The 18967-nt window shown below is 40.6% G+C and overlaps 1 protein-coding gene across 16 annotated transcripts in view; it reads right to left on the bottom strand.

The window, feature by feature from the left end:
- The window catches only part of CADPS2 (calcium dependent secretion activator 2), a 454201-nt gene that overhangs the window by 192910 nt on the left and 242324 nt on the right, over positions 1-18967 (bottom strand). For all 16 annotated transcript variants that reach the window (XR_012010532.1, XM_072783288.1, XM_072783294.1 and 13 more), the window contains one exon: positions 5586-5725. Coding sequence is in view for 15 of the 16 variants with exons in the window: in XM_072783288.1 (XP_072639389.1) it covers positions 5586-5725 (140 nt within the window). In the remaining variant the exon portion in view is untranslated. The remainder of the gene's footprint in view (positions 1-5585; positions 5726-18967) is intronic.

Below are 18967 nucleotides of genomic sequence, written 5' to 3'. Positions count from 1 at the left end.
CAGGAAAAAGAAGAAAATAAGGTTAAAATGTTTCACCCTGGAGAAAAATCCTGGGAGTAAGAGGGTGTTGAACAGAAAGCCACACTTAATCTTACAGTTTAAGGCAAACAAATTTATCACAGAAGAAATCAGAGAAGTTTTGCAAAGGGAATATAAGTTAAAACATCTAGTTTAGCGATCATTAAAGCCATGCTTAAAAATGTTTCTACCATTATTACATAATTAGTCACTAGTAAATTGAGATGAGAAATAAAGTTCTTAATGATTTAAATTAGCAACTGAAAGGGACATGAAAATAAGGCATTTGGAAAAACAAAGTTGGCTTTATGGCCTATGCTCTTTAATTATTCTACAGCAGTTACACTGGTGTTTACCAGGTACCAGAGGCCGGCTTCTCTTCTGAAAGCTGTATTTGGAAAAAGAACCATTAATTAAGAATCTAACCAATACTTTGTCAGAAGTTTTGGCAAAGCAGTAAGAAGCGGGATTTCTATGAAATTAGACTGAATATGAAATTAGCCTGAATAAGGTAAATTCACACCAGGAAGGCAAACAGACCTATCTATCGGTTCAAATGTCAAAACACGGCTCTTTTAGATTAGGACAGGTAGGAAAATCATCCTAAAAGGTCAACTTAAATGGAGAATCAATTTTTTTTTTTCTCCAGGGTAAAAAACAGACCTGTCCTTTCTGTGAGGCCTGGGCCCTCTAAGGAAAGGCCACCTTGACCAAAGGAAGATTTCTCTCCCTTTGATAATGGGACTATCCCCTAAACTAACAGAAGATCATAAACCTGTAAGTCACAAACAAGACCATTTTATCAGAGTGCAGTCATTTCACGTTATGAGCAAACGCCCTGTGTGACAGCCTGACACCCAGCCCCCGGGTGCACGGCGGTCGGCTCCACGGAAAGCACGGGACAGCAACGCGGCCAGCTGGGAGTCTACACCGCGCTTCCTGCCTGAACTACTGCCCCTCCCTGCAGCAAGAAACAGGCCTAGCGCCTTGTAAACCTTTATGATATAAATTAAGCTGAGACTTTTATAAATGACAATTACAAATTATTTCAGTATATCTGATCAATAAATGCTTAAGTAGCCAAGCATGACTCTGCAGAAAAGAAATGGGAGATTTATGGGACAGTGATTTGGCTAACACTTTATCTTACCAGTTCTTAACTGTGACAAAACCCTTATACAGTCATATATTCATGAAGCTTTCATTCGTTTTTCACCTACAAAATAATCAGTTGCAGGCAGACCTAGGAGCGATCCTGGTCATCTGTTTCTACATATTTGTGACAATTTAATTTTCTTTTCTCCTTTCCCCTTGTAGAATCGTTAGAAGAATCATTTGTTTTATTTAGTTCTACTTTGCGTTTCTTTTGACTGAAAAAAATAACATTTGAATTAGGAAAATGGTATTTGATAAAAACAGGAAGAGTATTCTGAGAAATAAGTTAATACTGTTACTCAGCCACTAGGCTATGCTAAAGGATAGTCCATTTGTTCAAGAATACTTCTGTCTTCCAGCTACCCCAAAAAAGCAGGAAAATAAATTTAAAAACTGGATATGAATTATTTAACCATTCAAAATCTAGCTGGTAATTCATTTAACAGATGTACAGAAGTTTATATAATTAGTTTATAGGACATATTCCAAAAGAATAAATGAGCCCTTTTTTAAAAAAAACAAATCTATGTATGTGGTAACATCCAGTTTGGTTTTAAAAGAATGAAATCATCTTTTTGTTTATTTTATCCAGACTATATGTATTTTCATTTACACGTAGTCAGTCCTCCTTTTTTTTTTTTTTAAGATTTTATTTATTTATTCATGAGAGACACACAGAAGCAGGCAGAGGGAGAAGCAGGCTCCCCATGGGGAGCCCCATGCAGGACTCAATCCCAGGACCCCAGGATCACACCCTGAGCCAAAGGCAGATGCTCAACCGCTGAGCCACCAGGGCATTCCGAGTCAATCCTATTCCAAAAAAACTGTAATTTGCAGTCGTGGACTGATTAGTTATCAGAAACATGAGCTTTAGCTCAGATATATTTTTCTGCTTTAAAAAAAGGTTATTTAAAACGGCAATAGTTGAGGGGTGCCTGGGTAATTCAGTGGGTCAAGCATCTGCCTTTGGCTCAAGTCATGATCCTGGGGTCCTGGGATCGAGCCCCCACATTGGGCTCCTTGCTCAGCGGGGAGCCTGCTTCTCCCTCTCCCCTGCTTATGCGCTCTCGGCTCTCGCTCTCTCTCAAATAGATAAAATCTTTAAAAAAAATAAAGCAACAGTCGAGAACCAAACACACTCATTTTAGGTATTTTTCACCTTACAATTATACTCTATTCTCTAACTTGTGTTTAGAACCCTTTGCATTTCAACTTAGGAATGCAACTTACTCTCATTTTTTCCTTAAGGCTCTAAGGAGCACACTCCTATTTTCATCATCATTATTATATTAATACCTATCCTTGACCACATACCATGGGGGGGTACTGGGATTCAAACAGGTCTAAGAAACTCACAGTGCAATTGAGGGCAATAAAAATAAACACTGATTAAATGTATTTATTTAGGGCCCACACAGGTGCCATAAATATGATGAATATTGATCTACTTACATATTATGATAGTTCACATAAGAGATGCCCACAGTATTAGAACATCCAAAAGGTTTTTATAACTAAAGACCCAGAGGATTTCAAAGTCTAGTTCTCAAAAGTGCTTTGAAGATAAAAGCCATAACCCTCCCAATTTATCATTTAATCCACTTGACAAGTTTATCTGTGAGAGAGGTTTGCCGTATTTTAAAGACAAATTAATCTTTTTTTGACTTGGCTTGTCTCTTTTTCAATTATTCATTACTCATCTGTTAATTATTCATTGTAGGATGAATTATTGACAGAACACAATCCAGCCCCCAAGCAAAGTGCGATTAATCTACTACTCACATCCTATTATCGTGTTGGCATCTGATAGAGTACTTGGAAGAAAAAGGTTAGTGAACTTTCTCTTCTTAAATGTAATTAAGTTCAGTAAAACCCATTTATGAAACACTGCCAAAAAAAGAATGAATACAGTTATGATGTAGGTCAAGTCGTGTTTGCCCATATACACAGGGGTGGTATTTAAAATACCTGTTTCCAAGCGCACTGAGGAACCCAAACAGGTGCTTGCGGTAAAGCACCTGTACTGCTCACAGGGAGAAAACGCCATTACAGCAATGTCGAGAACCTTTAACTGGTTGATCAGTCATTATGATTATGTCCAATACCGACATTAGTTTTTGCTGAATTGCTATTATGAAATATGACATTCTTAATTATGCTGCATAACATAGCAACTAGAAGAAGAGCATCACAGATTCAGTTCTAGAGTTCCTTCCTCTTACATACAATAAACTGCAGAGATACCTGTATGCCTAGAATTGCCTGTTGGTATTTAGGAATGGCAGACGACAAGTCACGTGGCTGGATTAAAGCATTCCTGATCTGAATCCAAGGTGAATTCCTGGGCTTACTATATTAAGTTGAAAGACTATGATCTATTCTCTTTAGTGATCCCCTTCACCAGGAGTCTTGGACAGAAGTCAACTCCAGACCCATCCTGGGGTTCCTGACTTAGTCAAGGGCTCAGAGAGAGGATATAAGCCAGTTATCCTTCAGTACAAAGGAATGATTTAAAAAAAAAAAGAAAAAAAGAAGAAGAACCACCAACCAAAAAAACCAAGTCTTACGGGGAGGTTGGATTATTCCTCCTGCCCTGGCGCATTCTAAAAAGAAGAAGCTGCCAAAGATGAGAATAGGGCTTTCTCTCTACAGAAATGAAAGGCTATAAAACTTGCCATGTGCCCAACCTCACATTTAATCTTGGTTTTGGGGACACTCTGAAGGCTCCAGGAGTGTTCACCATGGTGGCCATTTGTAAATTAAAGACTATGTTGGAAATTATGTAGGCTCCAATTCCTTATGGTACCATTCATCAAAAGAGGCTGATATAAAGAGTAGAGAAATAACTGCAGTGCCTGGAACACCTGTTCCTTTACATCCAACTCTGGGCTCTACTAGTCTTTAAGCACTTTAAGGTAGCATTCCAACCCTCTAGTCAAAGCTCTCGAGGCTAGCTGAGCTCAGCTTGTCCTCATTGGCTAAAAGTCCTTCCAGAACTCTTGCCCAGATATATACGATGTCATGTGATCGGGATGCCCTCTGTCCTCACTGCCCTCCCTGAATTCATAGTTCAGATTTTATCTCGAAAGTCAGGTTTTCATGACTAACTGCAGCAAAAATCAGGTTTTCCTTCCACCGGTTCCCATTCCTCTCTTACAGCCTTTATCACTATTTTAGATACTTGTATACCGGCCTGAATCCCTGACTAGCCACTTCCTTTAGGTCTGAGATGGTATCTCACTGCGGTCTGTTCTGGGAGGAACGAGTTAGTGCTCAATACATGCCTGCTAGATAAATCAACGGTGAGCAGATAGATGGATCAATGAGAAGAACTCTAAATATTAAATCCCAGGAACTCCGTCTGCATCATGAGCTGAGTCATGGTTAACCTTTAGTTTGCATTACTACGTAGAAGATGCCATAATGGGGGCTATCAAATTATGCTGTCCCTTCAAAGAGCCCATCCTGAGCTGTTTTTCCCATCAGCAAGACTGGTTCTGACACTGTGTACACTGCCCATCCAACCAAGGAAGTGTTGTAGTCCTTGGTCCCATGTTGGTCATCTAAAGGATACTTATCCTATGGACTCATCAGTTAGCTCTGCCACAGTGTTGGTAATTTGAGTCCAAAGCCAGCAGATGGCATCTGTCTGTTCAGGAACACATATTCTTAGACTCTTATGTTGGCTGCTAATCTCAGAGGGAGCCACCTTAGCCACTGCTTCTCCCTATGGTGAAAAAAAGGTCACGTTCTTTCTTAATAACTAACAACTCTGTGCTGGGATTTGGCTTTGTGAGTCCCACAGTGCTAACCTGAGGACTCAGGCTTCTAAAAAACTCATTTTATTGTATTCAAGAGTTCAGACCTGTTACCTCGCCAACCACAAGGGAAAAGGAGCCCTGGTGGAGATGAAGGTTGACCCCGGCCCACGGCAGTCCCCAGGAGACAGGCCCTGTGCTCTGGCTCACCCACCAGCGTCGGTTCCCCCACACTCCTCCCTGACAAAACTTTCACAGCCTCCTGGGTTATATCTGAATGACATTTCAGCTTTAACATATTTTATGTAAGTTTATTTCTGGAGACCTGAACGCTACGCTTGTTTCAAACATCGTTATAACATCCTAGAAGTCGTCTCCATCTAGCATGACTCTTCATCAATAGAAGTGATGTGGAATACCACTGCAATCAATTACCAACCGTATGTTAGCATGGAAGCAGCTATTTTAACTAAATATCTGTGTATTTAGATATAAAGATGTCTAGGAGTTTAAAAAATTAAGTAATCCCATGAATGTCATTTTTGGGGGTGAACATTCCATGATATACTGGCTCTCTTAGCAAACTGACAAAAGTGATACAGTGAAATTGAATTCAGTAATTCAGGAGAAAAGTATCTTCAAGTACACACTCACCCACTATGTTTCATATGTGGTGGTTTATCCATTCGCACTGCTAATTTGATTTTTAAGTCAGAGTCCTGGCTATTTTTTGGAACTATCATTCGGTGCAAGTCAGCTGACTTGGAGCTATTAGAAGTTGGGTATAATATCACCTGTAAAAGACAAAAAAGGAAAACATTTAAGTGCACAATACGGTGTCTAAGGGTTGGAATGGAAATCTTTTCTATGTTTTCCTGTTAAAAAGAAGGTATCATGCCCAAATGTGTCTAAACCATTTGACTCCCACCACAACAGATGGGTTTTCAATACAGACTCATTTATCTTTTTGACAAATATGTGTTTTCGTATTATCACATAGCGAGTTTTCTTCCTGTGTCACTTCATAATGAGGTAATAGCACAAAGGCTACAGTTGAATTGACAGTTGAGAAATACTTGTTAAACACCTATTATTTCAAGACTATTCTAAGCTTCTCAGAACAAAAGTTCAGAAAGAACTATCTTTTGAAATTACAGACAGCTTGTTTAAAAAAGTAAAACTAATTATTTTAGGCAGCAAAAATACAACTCATGTTTTAATATTTTCATTGTTAAAGGAAATAAACTCAATTAGAGACGGAAAAAACTGATACCATAGCACATTGTTTTGTTTTAGATCAATACCAAAAAAGGATTTTTCCCTGATGACATGTTTTTAAAACTATAAAGATGATATAATGACTGAAATGAAGTAATTATTTTTAAGAAAACTTCCAAATTACCAAGTGATTATTGCATAACTTTACAGCTTCACGAAGCCAACACAGAAGAACAGCTTACTCTTCAGATATTACATGCCTTATCCAAGCAGACCTCATCTTATTGCATTTCACCTGATTGTTCTTCACAGATGCTGTGTCTTACAAATTGCAAGACTACGGCAACCCTGCGTTGAGCAGGCCTATTGGTGCCCTTCCGCCAACAGCATCTGCTCACCTCTCGTCTGTCACATTTTGATAATTCTCATAATGTCTCAAACTTTTACATTATTGTTATATTTGTTATGGGGATCTGTGATCAGTGAAGAACTGCAATGTTACTACTGTAACTGTTTTTGGGGCATCACGAACCATGCTCACATAAGACACCAAACGTAATCAATAAATGTGTGTTTTTCAACTGTTCTACTAATTGGTTATTATGCTGTATCTCTACAGTCTTCTGTATTTCAGCAATAACACTGAAATTAAGATAATAACCCCAAAATAGCCTCTAAGTGTTCAAGTGACAGGAGGAGTCACACGTCTTTCACTTTAAATCAAAAACTAGCAATCACTAAACTTAGCGAGGACGGCTTGTCAAAAGCCAAGATAGGCTGAAGGCTCAGTCTCTTGGGCCAAGTTGTCATTACAAAGGAAAAACTCTTGAAGGAAATTAAAAGTGGACTCCAGTACTTGCACAAGTGATAAAAAGCCACACAGCTTATTGCTAACATAGAGAAGGTTTTAGTGGTTGGGATAGAAGATCAAATCAACCACAACATCCCCTTAAGCCTCATCCAGAGAAAGACCCTAACTCTCTTCAATTCTATGAAGGCAAAGAGAGGTGAGGAAGCTGCAGAAGGAAAGTCTGAAGCTAGAAGAGGTTGGTTCCTGAGGTTTAAGGAAAGACACTGTCTCCATAACACAGAAGTGCAAGGTGACACAGTCTGTGCTGATGTAGAAGCCACAGCAAGTTACCCAAGATCTAGCTAATTAAAGTGGCTATGCTAAACAACCGATTTTTAACGTACATGCAACAGTCCTATACTAGAAGATGTCATCCTAGACTCCCATAAGCCAGAGAGGAGAAGTCAGTTCCTGGCTACGTAGCATTGAAGGGACAGGATGACTCTTGTTATGAGTAATATAGGTGGTGACTTTAAATTAAAGCTAAAGCTCCTTTACTTACCATTCCAAAAATCCTAGGGTCCTTAAGAATGACACTAAATCTGTCTGTTTGAGCTCTGTAAATGGAATGACGTTGGTAATTGTAAACAGCACATCTGTTTACAACATGGTTTACTGGCTATTTTAAGTCCACTGGAGAGACCTACTGCTAAGAAAAAAAAAAAGATTCCTTTCAGAATATTACTGTGAAGGACAGTGCACCTGGTCACCCAAGAACCCTGACGGAGATGGACAATGAGACTGTTATTTCCATGCTTGCTGACAAAACAGCCGTCCTGCAGCCCATGGATCAAAGAGTGATTTTCACGTTGAAATCTTATGTAGGAAACATATTTTGTAAGGCTAAAGCTGCCATAGATAATGACTACTCTGGTGGAGCTAGGCAAGGTAAATGCAAACCTTCTGGAAAGGATTCACCATTTTAGATGCCATTAAGAAGATGTCAAAATATCAATAGCATCAGGAGTTTAGAAGAAGCTCATTCCAATCCTTCTGGATGACTTTGGGAGGTTTGAAGACGTCAGAGGAAGAAGTAACTACAGATGTGGCGGAAACAGCAAGAGGACCAGAAGTGGAACCCGAAGATGTGACTGAACGACTATTCCTTGAGATACAACACTACTGAAATTAGGCCAGTTAACTACCCTGCCATGGCCTGTGAGTGTTCAAGGGAAAGGCAGAGTGCTGTAATAAATGGCTGCGGTCTCATGATAACACCGAAACAGGTGAGGTGGTACTTCTCCAGGACGGGTAAAGGGATTGGTTTCTTGAGCTGAAGTCTACTCCTGATGAAGATGCCCTGAAGATTGCTGAATTGACAACTAAGGATTTAGAATACTCCACAGACCTAGTTGGCAAAGTAGTGGCAGGGTTTGAGAGGATCGACTCGAATTCTGAAGGAGGCTCTACTGTGTGCAAAATGCTATTAACAGCATTGCGTGCTAGAGAAATCACTTGTGAAAGGAGTCATCAATCAGTAATGGCACACGTCACGTGGTCTTATCAAGTTACCATGGCCGCCCTAACCTTCAGGAACCACCACCCTGATCCGTCAGCAACCCTCGACATCAAGGCAGGATCCTCCACCAACAGAAAGATTACAACCTTCTGAAGGCTCAGGTGATGGTTAGCATTTTTAGTAATACTTATTTTTTAATTAAGGTATGTACTTTTTAAAGACAGTATCATTGCACACATAATACAATACAGTATAAACATAACTTTTATGTACATGGGGAAAGCAGAAAACTCCTGACTCACTTTGCAAGGATATCTGCCTTATTGCAGACCTCTGGAACTAAACTCACACTATCTCCAAGGTATGCCTGTAGGTAACATGATGTATTTTCCCCTCTTTAGTCAGTCATAACATTTATGTAGACACAGCCTATATCCGAGCCTTGATATTTTTTTAATTTTTAATTTTTTTTTGAGTCTTGATATTTTTAAATGAGAGGACTATACTCTGAAGGATAAAGATAGTAAATGCAGTATATATTTTAAGCCACTCTTATTTTATACCAAGGTGAAAAGTAAACAACCCTGAAATCTCTATGTAAATGGGAGAATTCTAAACATGCTCAGGTATGCTAAAACGTTCTCAGAAACAAAACATGGCAACTGAATCTGGCATGATTCACCAAAAAAAAAAAAAAAAAAATGTCTTCATTTCCATGTATAAGTGAACTATTCACAGAGAAATTTTTAAGCAAAGCTCTTTTTCTCTCTAGGAAAGACAACAGTCATAAAAGCTTCTCAAACTATTCTCAACTTCCAAGTTGTTAAATGCAACTGCTATTTTGAGACTTCTCTCTAGCCTATCCTAAAAGCCACAGCAGAGTTGAATCCAGCGTATCTATACACTTAAGCATATAAAGGCACATCCAGTAACAGATAAAATGGCATTTGTGGTATTTTAAAAAATGATATAGGATTAGTCCTGACGGCTAAAATACCCAATGGAATATTTTACAGATTCTTTCTTAAATGACAGTTAAAAAAAAAAAAAGTGATAATTTCTAGCTTGGACCAGTAGATAAAGCAATGTTATCATCAACTTAGAAGAAGATTCCAAAAAGGAAACAAAGACCAAGACAGCTGCATATCCACTCTCTGAAGGATAGCGGGCATTTCCCTAGAGATTCTGGAAAGCTTTTTCTCTTTCTCCCCACCACACCCTTTTTTCCCCAAAATTTATTTTGGCATGAGCCACCTACAGACTTTATTTGTTTTTAATTCTTCCTTCTATGTTTACAGGATGAGAATATTTAAATGAAAACTTTTGACAATTTTCTCTTTCTCTAAATGCTGATGACATGTTACTAAATTAGGTCCTGAAATAACTAATTGCATCTGATCCACGAATTAAAGATCATGTCCCATTGATTACCATCATTTCTGCCTCATTTTGGTTTCCTAACGGGTACTTGTAAGCGAAGTCAGGGGAAGGGTTTATTGCTTATCTCTGTTCAATGAAACATTTGGGGGCTCATGATGTGGGGACACTCAAAGGTCAAAGATATGGAGGGCTCAGATCCCTCAGGCAGTTCATAGTTTTTTTTTTTTTTTAAGATTTTATTTATTCATTCATGAGAGACCCAGAGAGAGAGGCAGACACACAGGCAGAGGGAGAAGCAGGCTCCATCAGGGAGCCTGATAAGGGACTCGATCCCAGGACCCCGGGGTCATGACCCGAGCAGAAGGCAGCGGCTCAACTGCTGAGCCACCCAGGCGTCCCCATAGTTTCTTATCAGAGCTAAGAGCTTAGATAATATCTGATGACATCTTTTCCTCTTACTGCCCCTCTATCCCTAAGGTGTGCAAGTTTTCTCATTTTGTCAGTCTCTGGGTTTACGCACTATCATTTCTTTGGTGGTTCTGTACTATTACATGTGAAGCTAATTCCCTGGCTTACGTTTCCTCCTTTTGAAAGACCTGGAATTGTCTGTTTCTCGGGACAAACACTGACACATGTAACAAACGGAGGTTGGTACATATGAAATCCATTGTTTCTAAAAGACTGTACCTGGTGGATAAAGCCTGAACTTAGTCTTATCAGTGACTGTGAAACAGTTTCCAGGTCCCCAAACTGCACAAGCATGAAGTGGTCATAGTTCTCTTCGTGATGGTAGCACAGATGGTAACAGACAAGCAGCAATTCCCAATGTGTGGAGCCCAAAGGGCCAGGAGGAATAAAGGACAAAGAAGTTCTTTCTCAGACGCATAACAAGGGACCTAATCAAGAGATCCTGGTTTCAGTGTTGTCAGGGGACAACGTATTATTGCTACGTATTTTCCACTTTACCCCCCCCCCCCCCAAAGGGACACTTGCTTGTAGCTCTCCTGCATCTGTTCCACTGCTGGGGGTGGACTTGTGCTAGGGCACGGTGGGGAGCGAGGGGAGGTGGAGTCGCAGGTAGTTCACATGAACTTTGGCTCACAGGTCACCAGGAGGCCAAGAGCCAAGTCTGGGCCTGATGCAGATACTGGACTCTGGCCTGCAGGAGACTTTGGGTTGATTCCCTTGAGCTGAAGTGAATGCTCTAATGTAGAAGGAAGGGTAACACAACTATTCTCATTTTTGGCTACAGGGGCGACATACAGCCAGTCATCTGTTCACTAGGACGCATGCTTTCACCAGCACAGAACCGTCGCTAGAAGCAGCGAGTCAGCCAGAGACTATCTTCTAGCTCCTCTTGCAGCTAAGTAGGGACATGAAAATTCTGGCTACTGGAATATGAAGACAGTGGTGTCACTTTGGGGAAAAATGATGAAGATAAATGTAGGCCTCCTTCATCCTTTTTTATTTAATCTACTAGCCAAGTGCAAAGAATTCCAAACTCTAGAAATGAGAAGAAATCCTCATCTCACAGTGAACTGTTAGGCGGGTACTGTTTTGAACTAGTGAAATGTTTGTCATAGTATTTAACACCAGTCCATTAACAGAGTCTGGCTTCCTAGGTCTTCTTTCACAGGTAAGTGCTTAAAAATTTTAAGATAAACAGTTGAACCTCAATAGGACTTAGCATAACAAAATATTTAATCGGTATAAAAATTAATTGGGGGTTCTGTGATATTCCAGGTTAACATCTAAATTAAAACATAGCTCTGGGGATGCCTGGGTGGCTCAGCGGTTGAGCGTCTGCCTTTGGTTCAGGGCATGACCCCAAGGTCCCGGGATCGAGTCCCACATCGGGCTCCCTGCATGGAGCCTGCTTCTCCCTCTGCTTGTGTCTCTGCCTCTCTCTGTGTCTCTCATGAATAAATAAATAAAATCTTAAAAAAGAAAAAAAAAAAACCATAGCTCTGGACAAAATAGTTAGCTTCTATTACTTAGCAAGTAGTCTGTTCTTTGCTATTCATTTCTCTGAACCTTTGGATACACATTTCTGCTTCTAGTTTATTTTTGTCACCAACATTTTAAATGTCTTGTCACTTAGCATGACACATTTTATGATTCCTTATCTTAAATATAAAACCAATGTATCTTCTTCATAATAAAATGTCACATTACTTGCCATCTTTGCTGAGGTGTAATGAAAAACACAAATTTTTTTAGGCTTTGTTTAAAATTCTGTCAAATTTAATACACAGCAAAAAAACCCTTAAGAATGAAGTATAAATATACGTATATACATAATGTTTAGAGTATTATAAGGTTCATGGGATCTTTATATTTATACAAGCTGACACTTCCACATTGTTCACCTCCTATTAAGGTATATTGAAGCCAAACCATGTGTGTTTGTGTACATTTTGCATTAGTTGAACCTTGTGACCTATCCATTTAAGGTCTTCTAAACTTCTACACCATTTCAACAAAGGTCTGAAAAATGTAAAAACTTAGAGGAGAAAAAAAATCTAGAGTGAGAGGAAGCTAGATAGGCCCTGGGGCTAGATAAACAATTCATTACCCTTTTCTATAAATATCTGTTAGCCTAGAGGAAGAAAAAAGAGTATGTGACTATAATAATTGCATTTTAATATTAAATTAAAACTGAGATACACAGTTGATAGAATTCTAGCTCAAAGATGGGTGCAACCAGCAATTCTGGAAGCAATCAGGACAGAATGTGTAGGGAAATCACTTCCATTTGGATGACTAGGAGCACCCAAGAATTACAAGGCAAAAAAAGACATGGGAAGGAAACAGAGACAAAGACCTGAGGCTGCTGGAACTAAGCCACCCTAAGGGTGGCACTCTAGAAAAGGGCTTGCAATCCTGTGCTAATACTCCCACTACTGCCTTTGGTTCTCAAGCCCTTCCCCAAGCTTAGTTGGTCAGCTCTTTCTTGGTTCCCTGACCCATCCCCGTCAGCTCCCATGGCTGGCCCTCCAAAGGACTTCAATCAATACAAATGCTCATTAGATCTTCCACCGTGTCAATTCTCTATCTCGGCAAGAGGTAAGGAGAACACCAACAGAAACATGAGAAGGTGCCCAACATCACGAGTCGAGTCGTCGAGCAAATGCAAATCAAGACCACAATGAGATGACACCTCACACCAGTCAGAGGGGCTTAGGCTCAAGAAAGACACAAAGTAAGTCTTGGTGAGGATGTGGAGAAGGGAAAGCTGATGCACTGTGAACGTAAACTGGTGCAACCACTGTGGAAAAGAGGCCTGGAGGCTCCTCAAAAAAGAAAAAAACAGAATTATCATATGATCTAGTAATTCTGCTACTGGGCATTTACCCAAAGAAACAAAATACTGGGACGCCTGGGTGGCTCCGCGGTTGAGCGCCTGCCTCCAGCTCAGGCCGTGACCCCGGGGTCCCGGGATCGAGTCCCGCATCAGGCTCCCTGCAGGGAGCCTGCTTCTTCTTCCTCTGCCTGTGTCTCTGCCTCTCTCTCTCTGGGCCTCTCATGAATAAATAAAATCTTAAAAAAAAAAAAAAGAAAAGAAAAATACTAATTCAGGAAGATAGACATACCCCCTAAATTTCTTGCTGCATTATTTGTAATAGCCCATATATGAAGGCCACCCCAGGCCACCCCACCTCTGTCCATCAACAGATGAAGATGTGGTGTATAAACAGAACAGAATGTTACTCAGTCATAAAAAAGAATGAGATCTCGCCATTTAAGACAATGTGGGTAGACCCAAAACCATTTACCTTAAGTGAAATAAATCAGAGAAAGATAAATGCCAAATGACTTCACTTATATGTAGAACCAAAAAACAAAGTAACAGAAAAAACTCAAACTCTAAAAATCAGAGAACTGGTAGTTGCCACGGGGTGGTGGACAGGGATCTGGGCAGAGTAAGGGAAGGGGGTTAAGAGGTACAAACTCCCAGTTATAGAATATGTGACAGAGAGAAAAAGTAGAGCAAAAAGAATATAGTCAAAAAAAAATTTTTTTTTTTTAAAAGAAGGCAAAAAAAACACTAACTTCTGACGACTAGGAAGAGAATTGTATAACTGAGACCAGAGGCCAAGGAGGCAGAAAGAGCAGAATGCGATATGCTGTATTCAAGGTGGACAGTGTTTTGGGGAGTAGGAAGTGGCCACCAGTGCCAAGGGGCCAAGGGGCCGTTAAGCACAGTAACAGTGGAAGGGGAACTGCTTGGTTCAACGGGGAAATCACTTAAGATCTCAGCACCGTACGTGCGGCCAGACTAGGATGGCTTCAAGCACGACAACCTCTCCGAGGACTGCAGGCACCTCGCTGCCGTCTTCAGGGATGAGGCAGGCAGGCTGGAGGAGCGCTGTCTGCCTAGGCTGGGGTATCACGGCGGGGAGGCGGGCAGGTAGGGACGGGACGCTGCGCGGGAGGCCAGGCGTCGCTGTGAACAGGTGCGCTGAGCTGAGGCGGCTCCGGTCCACGCCGCGGCGTGGCGTCCGGCCTCCGACGAAGACGAACTGCCCTTAGGAACACATCGTGGAAGCAGAGGAAGCCCGTACAAGTGCTATTAGCTGGAATCACGCTCCCATCCGTGCCTGGAAATCCCTTCCACCGACAATCGACAACCGGTGTCCTTGAGCCCCGGAGCCCTTTGGGGACGCGGGCGAGGGAGCACGTCGGGTCAGCAGCTACGAGAGGCCTTGACTCCCCGGGTTCAGCCCACACGCTTCTATCTTTGTCCTTCAAACGACGGGGTTTTGTACTCCCGCTAGGATCACAGCGAGAACCCTTCACGTAGAGGGCCCTTCCTGGAGCTACGGGGAGACCAGCTGAACTTACGTCGTCGCAGCAAATCTGGAGGTGCCCAGCTGGTGGCGAGCAGCGTCCCCCCCAGGACCGAGCCTCTGCATTCTCAGCATGCAGGAAGGAGGAGTCAGGGGCTGCCCTGAGACCATCTACCTCCTTGGCACCATCTTCCCGGGTTCCAGGACGCTGGAGGTTGCTCCGTCCACAGCAGCTCCCCTCGTTTCAGTATCAGGGCTTCCTGCCCCCCTTAGCTGAAACAAGAACACCTGCGCCTCTCACCGGCACAAAGCTCTTTTGTGCACGGAGAGATTAGCCCTAAGTCTTCCGTCAACCTTATTGCCTACGCTAAATCCAGTTCCCTTTATTTTCAGAGTTGGAAAGAATCCTGGAATTTACAATATGGAACTGATCAAAGTCCCAACCCCTTACCAAATGTGTACTTGGCCTGACGCAGAACCACCCAACTCCTTTCTTCCGTGTAGAACTTTTAAAAGAAGGTCCTTTTCAAATAAAACAGCACAAGAAAAAACATTATCTTGATTCGGTACTTTTTCCTGACGTTGTTATAAGATAGAGATGAACAACCTTGTTGTCTGCACGCTGGGGGCTGGGGAGAGGGCATGGGCAAGAAAAGCCAAGGTATATGGATTCTTCCTGAATCTTCTCTGAAATCTCTGCTTGATAATGAACCACTCTACGAAGGGACTCGTCAAATGCTTTCAGCAGACCACACTCCCCGAAGGCAGAAGCTACGTCATCGGGGGCTTCCACATTAATCTGAGCCCCCATCTTCACCACGAGTCCCCCTTCCTAGCCTGCAGGACACACCTACCAAGTACTTGCTGGTTGGCTGACTAGACAGATAGATGCTCAGGGAAATTAGAAATAAAAATGCAAACCTAAAATTGATGCTTGGCTGGGGTCAAAGGAGAAAAAGGTCTGTCAAACCAGGTAACAGAAAATGACAGCAGTAATTCTGAAGGCCAGGATGCCAGTCCTTAAAACTTTATAACACTGTCCTCTTTCCATTCCTGGACCACGATAAGTAGAAGCAGCTTCCCCAAGATGCCTCCATGTCATCTCCAGAAACGGTGAGTAGGTTACCTTGTGTGGCAAAGCAGCAGGTGGAATTCAGATCACGAATTAGCAACCTGAGACTAGGAAGATGATGGCAGGTCACCCGGGGGGAAGGCAGCTAGCAGAGTTCCCAGGGGAGTGGAAAGCCGGAGAGCCCGTGTCCGAGCCGCGAGACTCAGAAACACTCAACTGGCCAGTGAGGTCTTTAAACGTGGAAAGGAGCCGCGAGCCAAAGAATACAGTCTCTAGAAGCTGAAAAGGTGAAAACAAATTGCCCTCTCCCTTAGATCCTCCGGAAAGGACCTCCAGTCTGCCAACATGCCGACTTTAGCTCAGAGGTTCATTTTGGATTTCCAACCTCCAGGGCTGTACGATGACAAATTTGTCATGTTTTTGGCAATTTGTGAAAGTCACAGCAGGGAACGAATACAGACAATAAAGGCTGAGATTTGATCATAAAAACACTCAATGTGGACATCTAATTAAAAAAAAAAAAGAACACTAAATTTACCTTTCAAATTGCTTCTGCCCAGTGTGTGATGGACAGATTCTTTACGTACAGACTTCTATCAGTAGCTTTGATTATTTTAACGAGAGGTTTTTGTGTGTGATTACTTCTCTCACATTCCTGAAGCATTCTGCTTATATGAAATCTTTTGAAGTCTTTTCTTTTTCTTTCTTTTCTTTTTTAAAAAATTTTTGTTAAAGTTTTGACTTCTCCTATCCTGTATTTTTTTTTTAATGATTAATAATTAGACTGGTTACTTTGGTTACTAGAATGAAGACCATCATGCATCTGTTTCTAACAAATTTAAAGTTTCATATACTCAAACAATCAAGAATTATCTCCTCTATTATAATGTCTTTCTTGAAGATTTTGAAAGACACAGTCAAGGCTGTCACTATATACTTTATGGCTCAATTAAAGATATTGGCCTTTATTCATCTTCATACATCATTTTTATTGCTTGTAAGGTATCGATTTCATACTTCTCCTTGGATGGAGCAATATATTCCATCAGAGCTACATTTGTGTTTTTTAAGACTTATCTGGACAGAAAAGCATCATTATTATTCTTAATCTATTCCCCTTGACCATAAATTATGAATAGCAGTAACCTTTATATTTCTTACCAATACAGTTTCTATTAGAGGACACTGCATGAGTAGCTTTATCACGGTTTCTTTTTACTAGTCTGGTTATAATAATGCCTGGCATTTATAAAGAACCTTTCAACCGAATGCCTCAAAGTGCTTTGTGGAATTTAAATTAATTCTCACAATCACCCTTAAAAGATACGCATTACTCTTGTTATGTAAATAATTTGACACTGAAGTTAAATGAATAATACCTAAGGAAAATTACTTCAGGATAACAACGGACACCTTCAATGTTACATCCCCCTCCTCAATCCGACAAATTATTCCCTTAATTATTTCACAAACATGATAGTAACTGACGTGGCTTTGTTCTTGTTGGGTTACTAAATGCTGTGAGAGCATGTATGCATTTATCTATTAAGTACTGTAAGAATTTTTAGAGCCAAGTCAGTTTTATTTCTGTTAGTCCAGAACATACCACAGTAGGATGGGAAGAGAAAGTTACAGACTATGTCTAAACCTGGGTGACTGGAGCTGCATCCTTAAATATAGTTGATATACATTCAATATAGGGTAAGATAGAGGGTGGTAGGGAATGAAAGGGCAGAGAATGAGAAGTTAGAGACTTGTCCATCTGTCCTAATGGCTACAAAGCCAATACCAGAATCAGTGTCTTCTGGAAGCAGGGTTTAAAACTTCTCAGTTTCTGGTGCTAAACAACTAATCTGAATCTTTTACCTTTTACCTAAAGAATTTGTTTTTGACTCGAACACTACAGATAATAGCTGGCAGGGAATAGAAGTACTTAGCTTTTTCAGTACCAGTGCTAAAGACCATGAAGACGAATGTTCTTAAGTGTCTCTGAATAGCTCCAAGATGCATAAGAACCTCTTTTCTTAAGGCAGCAACTGTTAAGAGGAGGTTAGGCATGGACTCGAGGATGTTCTAACCTGCTTCTTCCATGTATTATAAGACATGGGCTGAACATACTAGAACCTCACTCCTCCTGAAGGGTCTAAGCCAGACATTATTCTGCAATTGTTTCGGTTTATCACTTGGTTGGGAAGCTCAGGCTTTCAAAATATGAGTTACTCTACTGTCTACAGTAGGAGAAATGAAACTGAATTAGGCAAAGTTTAAGAGACTCATTTGTTCATTCATCTTCCTAGCATTAATTGGACAGATATTGTAGGTCAGAAACTATTAGATGTTGGTGACATCATAGTATGTCCTATGCCTCATCTTCAATAGGAAATGGAAATATACTATTGTAAGTTTTATACACTATACGTAGTTTCATAATACTACTTGAAGTTAGGCTGTGATGAGTTAAAGCAAGACCTAGAATAAGTTACTAAGTCAACTAAGAAAAAAATGGAATCATAAAAACATTCAATTATTCTAAAGAAGAGAAAAAGGGAATAAAAATCATGAGAGACAGAGAACAAATAAGCTAAATGACAGATTTAAACTTACTAATGATTAAAAGATTTCCAGATTGAATAAAAAATAGGGACCCAATTATACATTGTTTAAATAAATATATTTTAAAAGTAAAGAAATAGATTAAAGGATGGAAAAAGACATAATATGCTAATACTTGTTTAAAAAAATCAGATGCCTAAGATAAAGTAGATTTTAAAGCAAAGTATATTAAAAGGGATAAGAAAGGTCATTTAATAATGACAAAGCAGTCAATTAATTAAAGGGATATGGAGATGATTAATATGTATGCACCTAGCAAGAGATCTTCAAGATACAAGAAGCAAAAAAAAAAGGGGGGGGAGGCGGACACCTGGGTGGCTCAGCGGTTGAGCATTTGCCTTTGGCTCAGGTCATGACCCTGGGTCCCGGGATCGAGTCCCACGTCGGGCTCCCTGCATGGAGCCTGCTTCTCCCTCTGCTTGTGTCTCTGCCTCTCTCTGTGTATCTCTCGTGAAATAAATAAAATACTTACAATAAAAAAGGCGGAAAATGATAGAACAAACCCAAAATTATACTCAGAAATTAATACGAATTTCTCAAAAATTGCTAAAAACAAGTAGATAGAAAACTAGTAAGAATATGGCAGATCTGAATAATAATTTGAACTATTTGACTTTTCTGAAACACCCTATTAAGCAGTGGAGGAATACACAG

Source organism: Canis lupus, chromosome 18 (assembly GCF_048164855.1).
Source record: "Canis lupus baileyi chromosome 18, mCanLup2.hap1, whole genome shotgun sequence".
In the NCBI taxonomy this organism is placed as follows: domain Eukaryota; kingdom Metazoa; phylum Chordata; class Mammalia; order Carnivora; family Canidae; genus Canis; species Canis lupus.
This window is presented reverse-complemented; position numbering and strand designations above follow the sequence as displayed.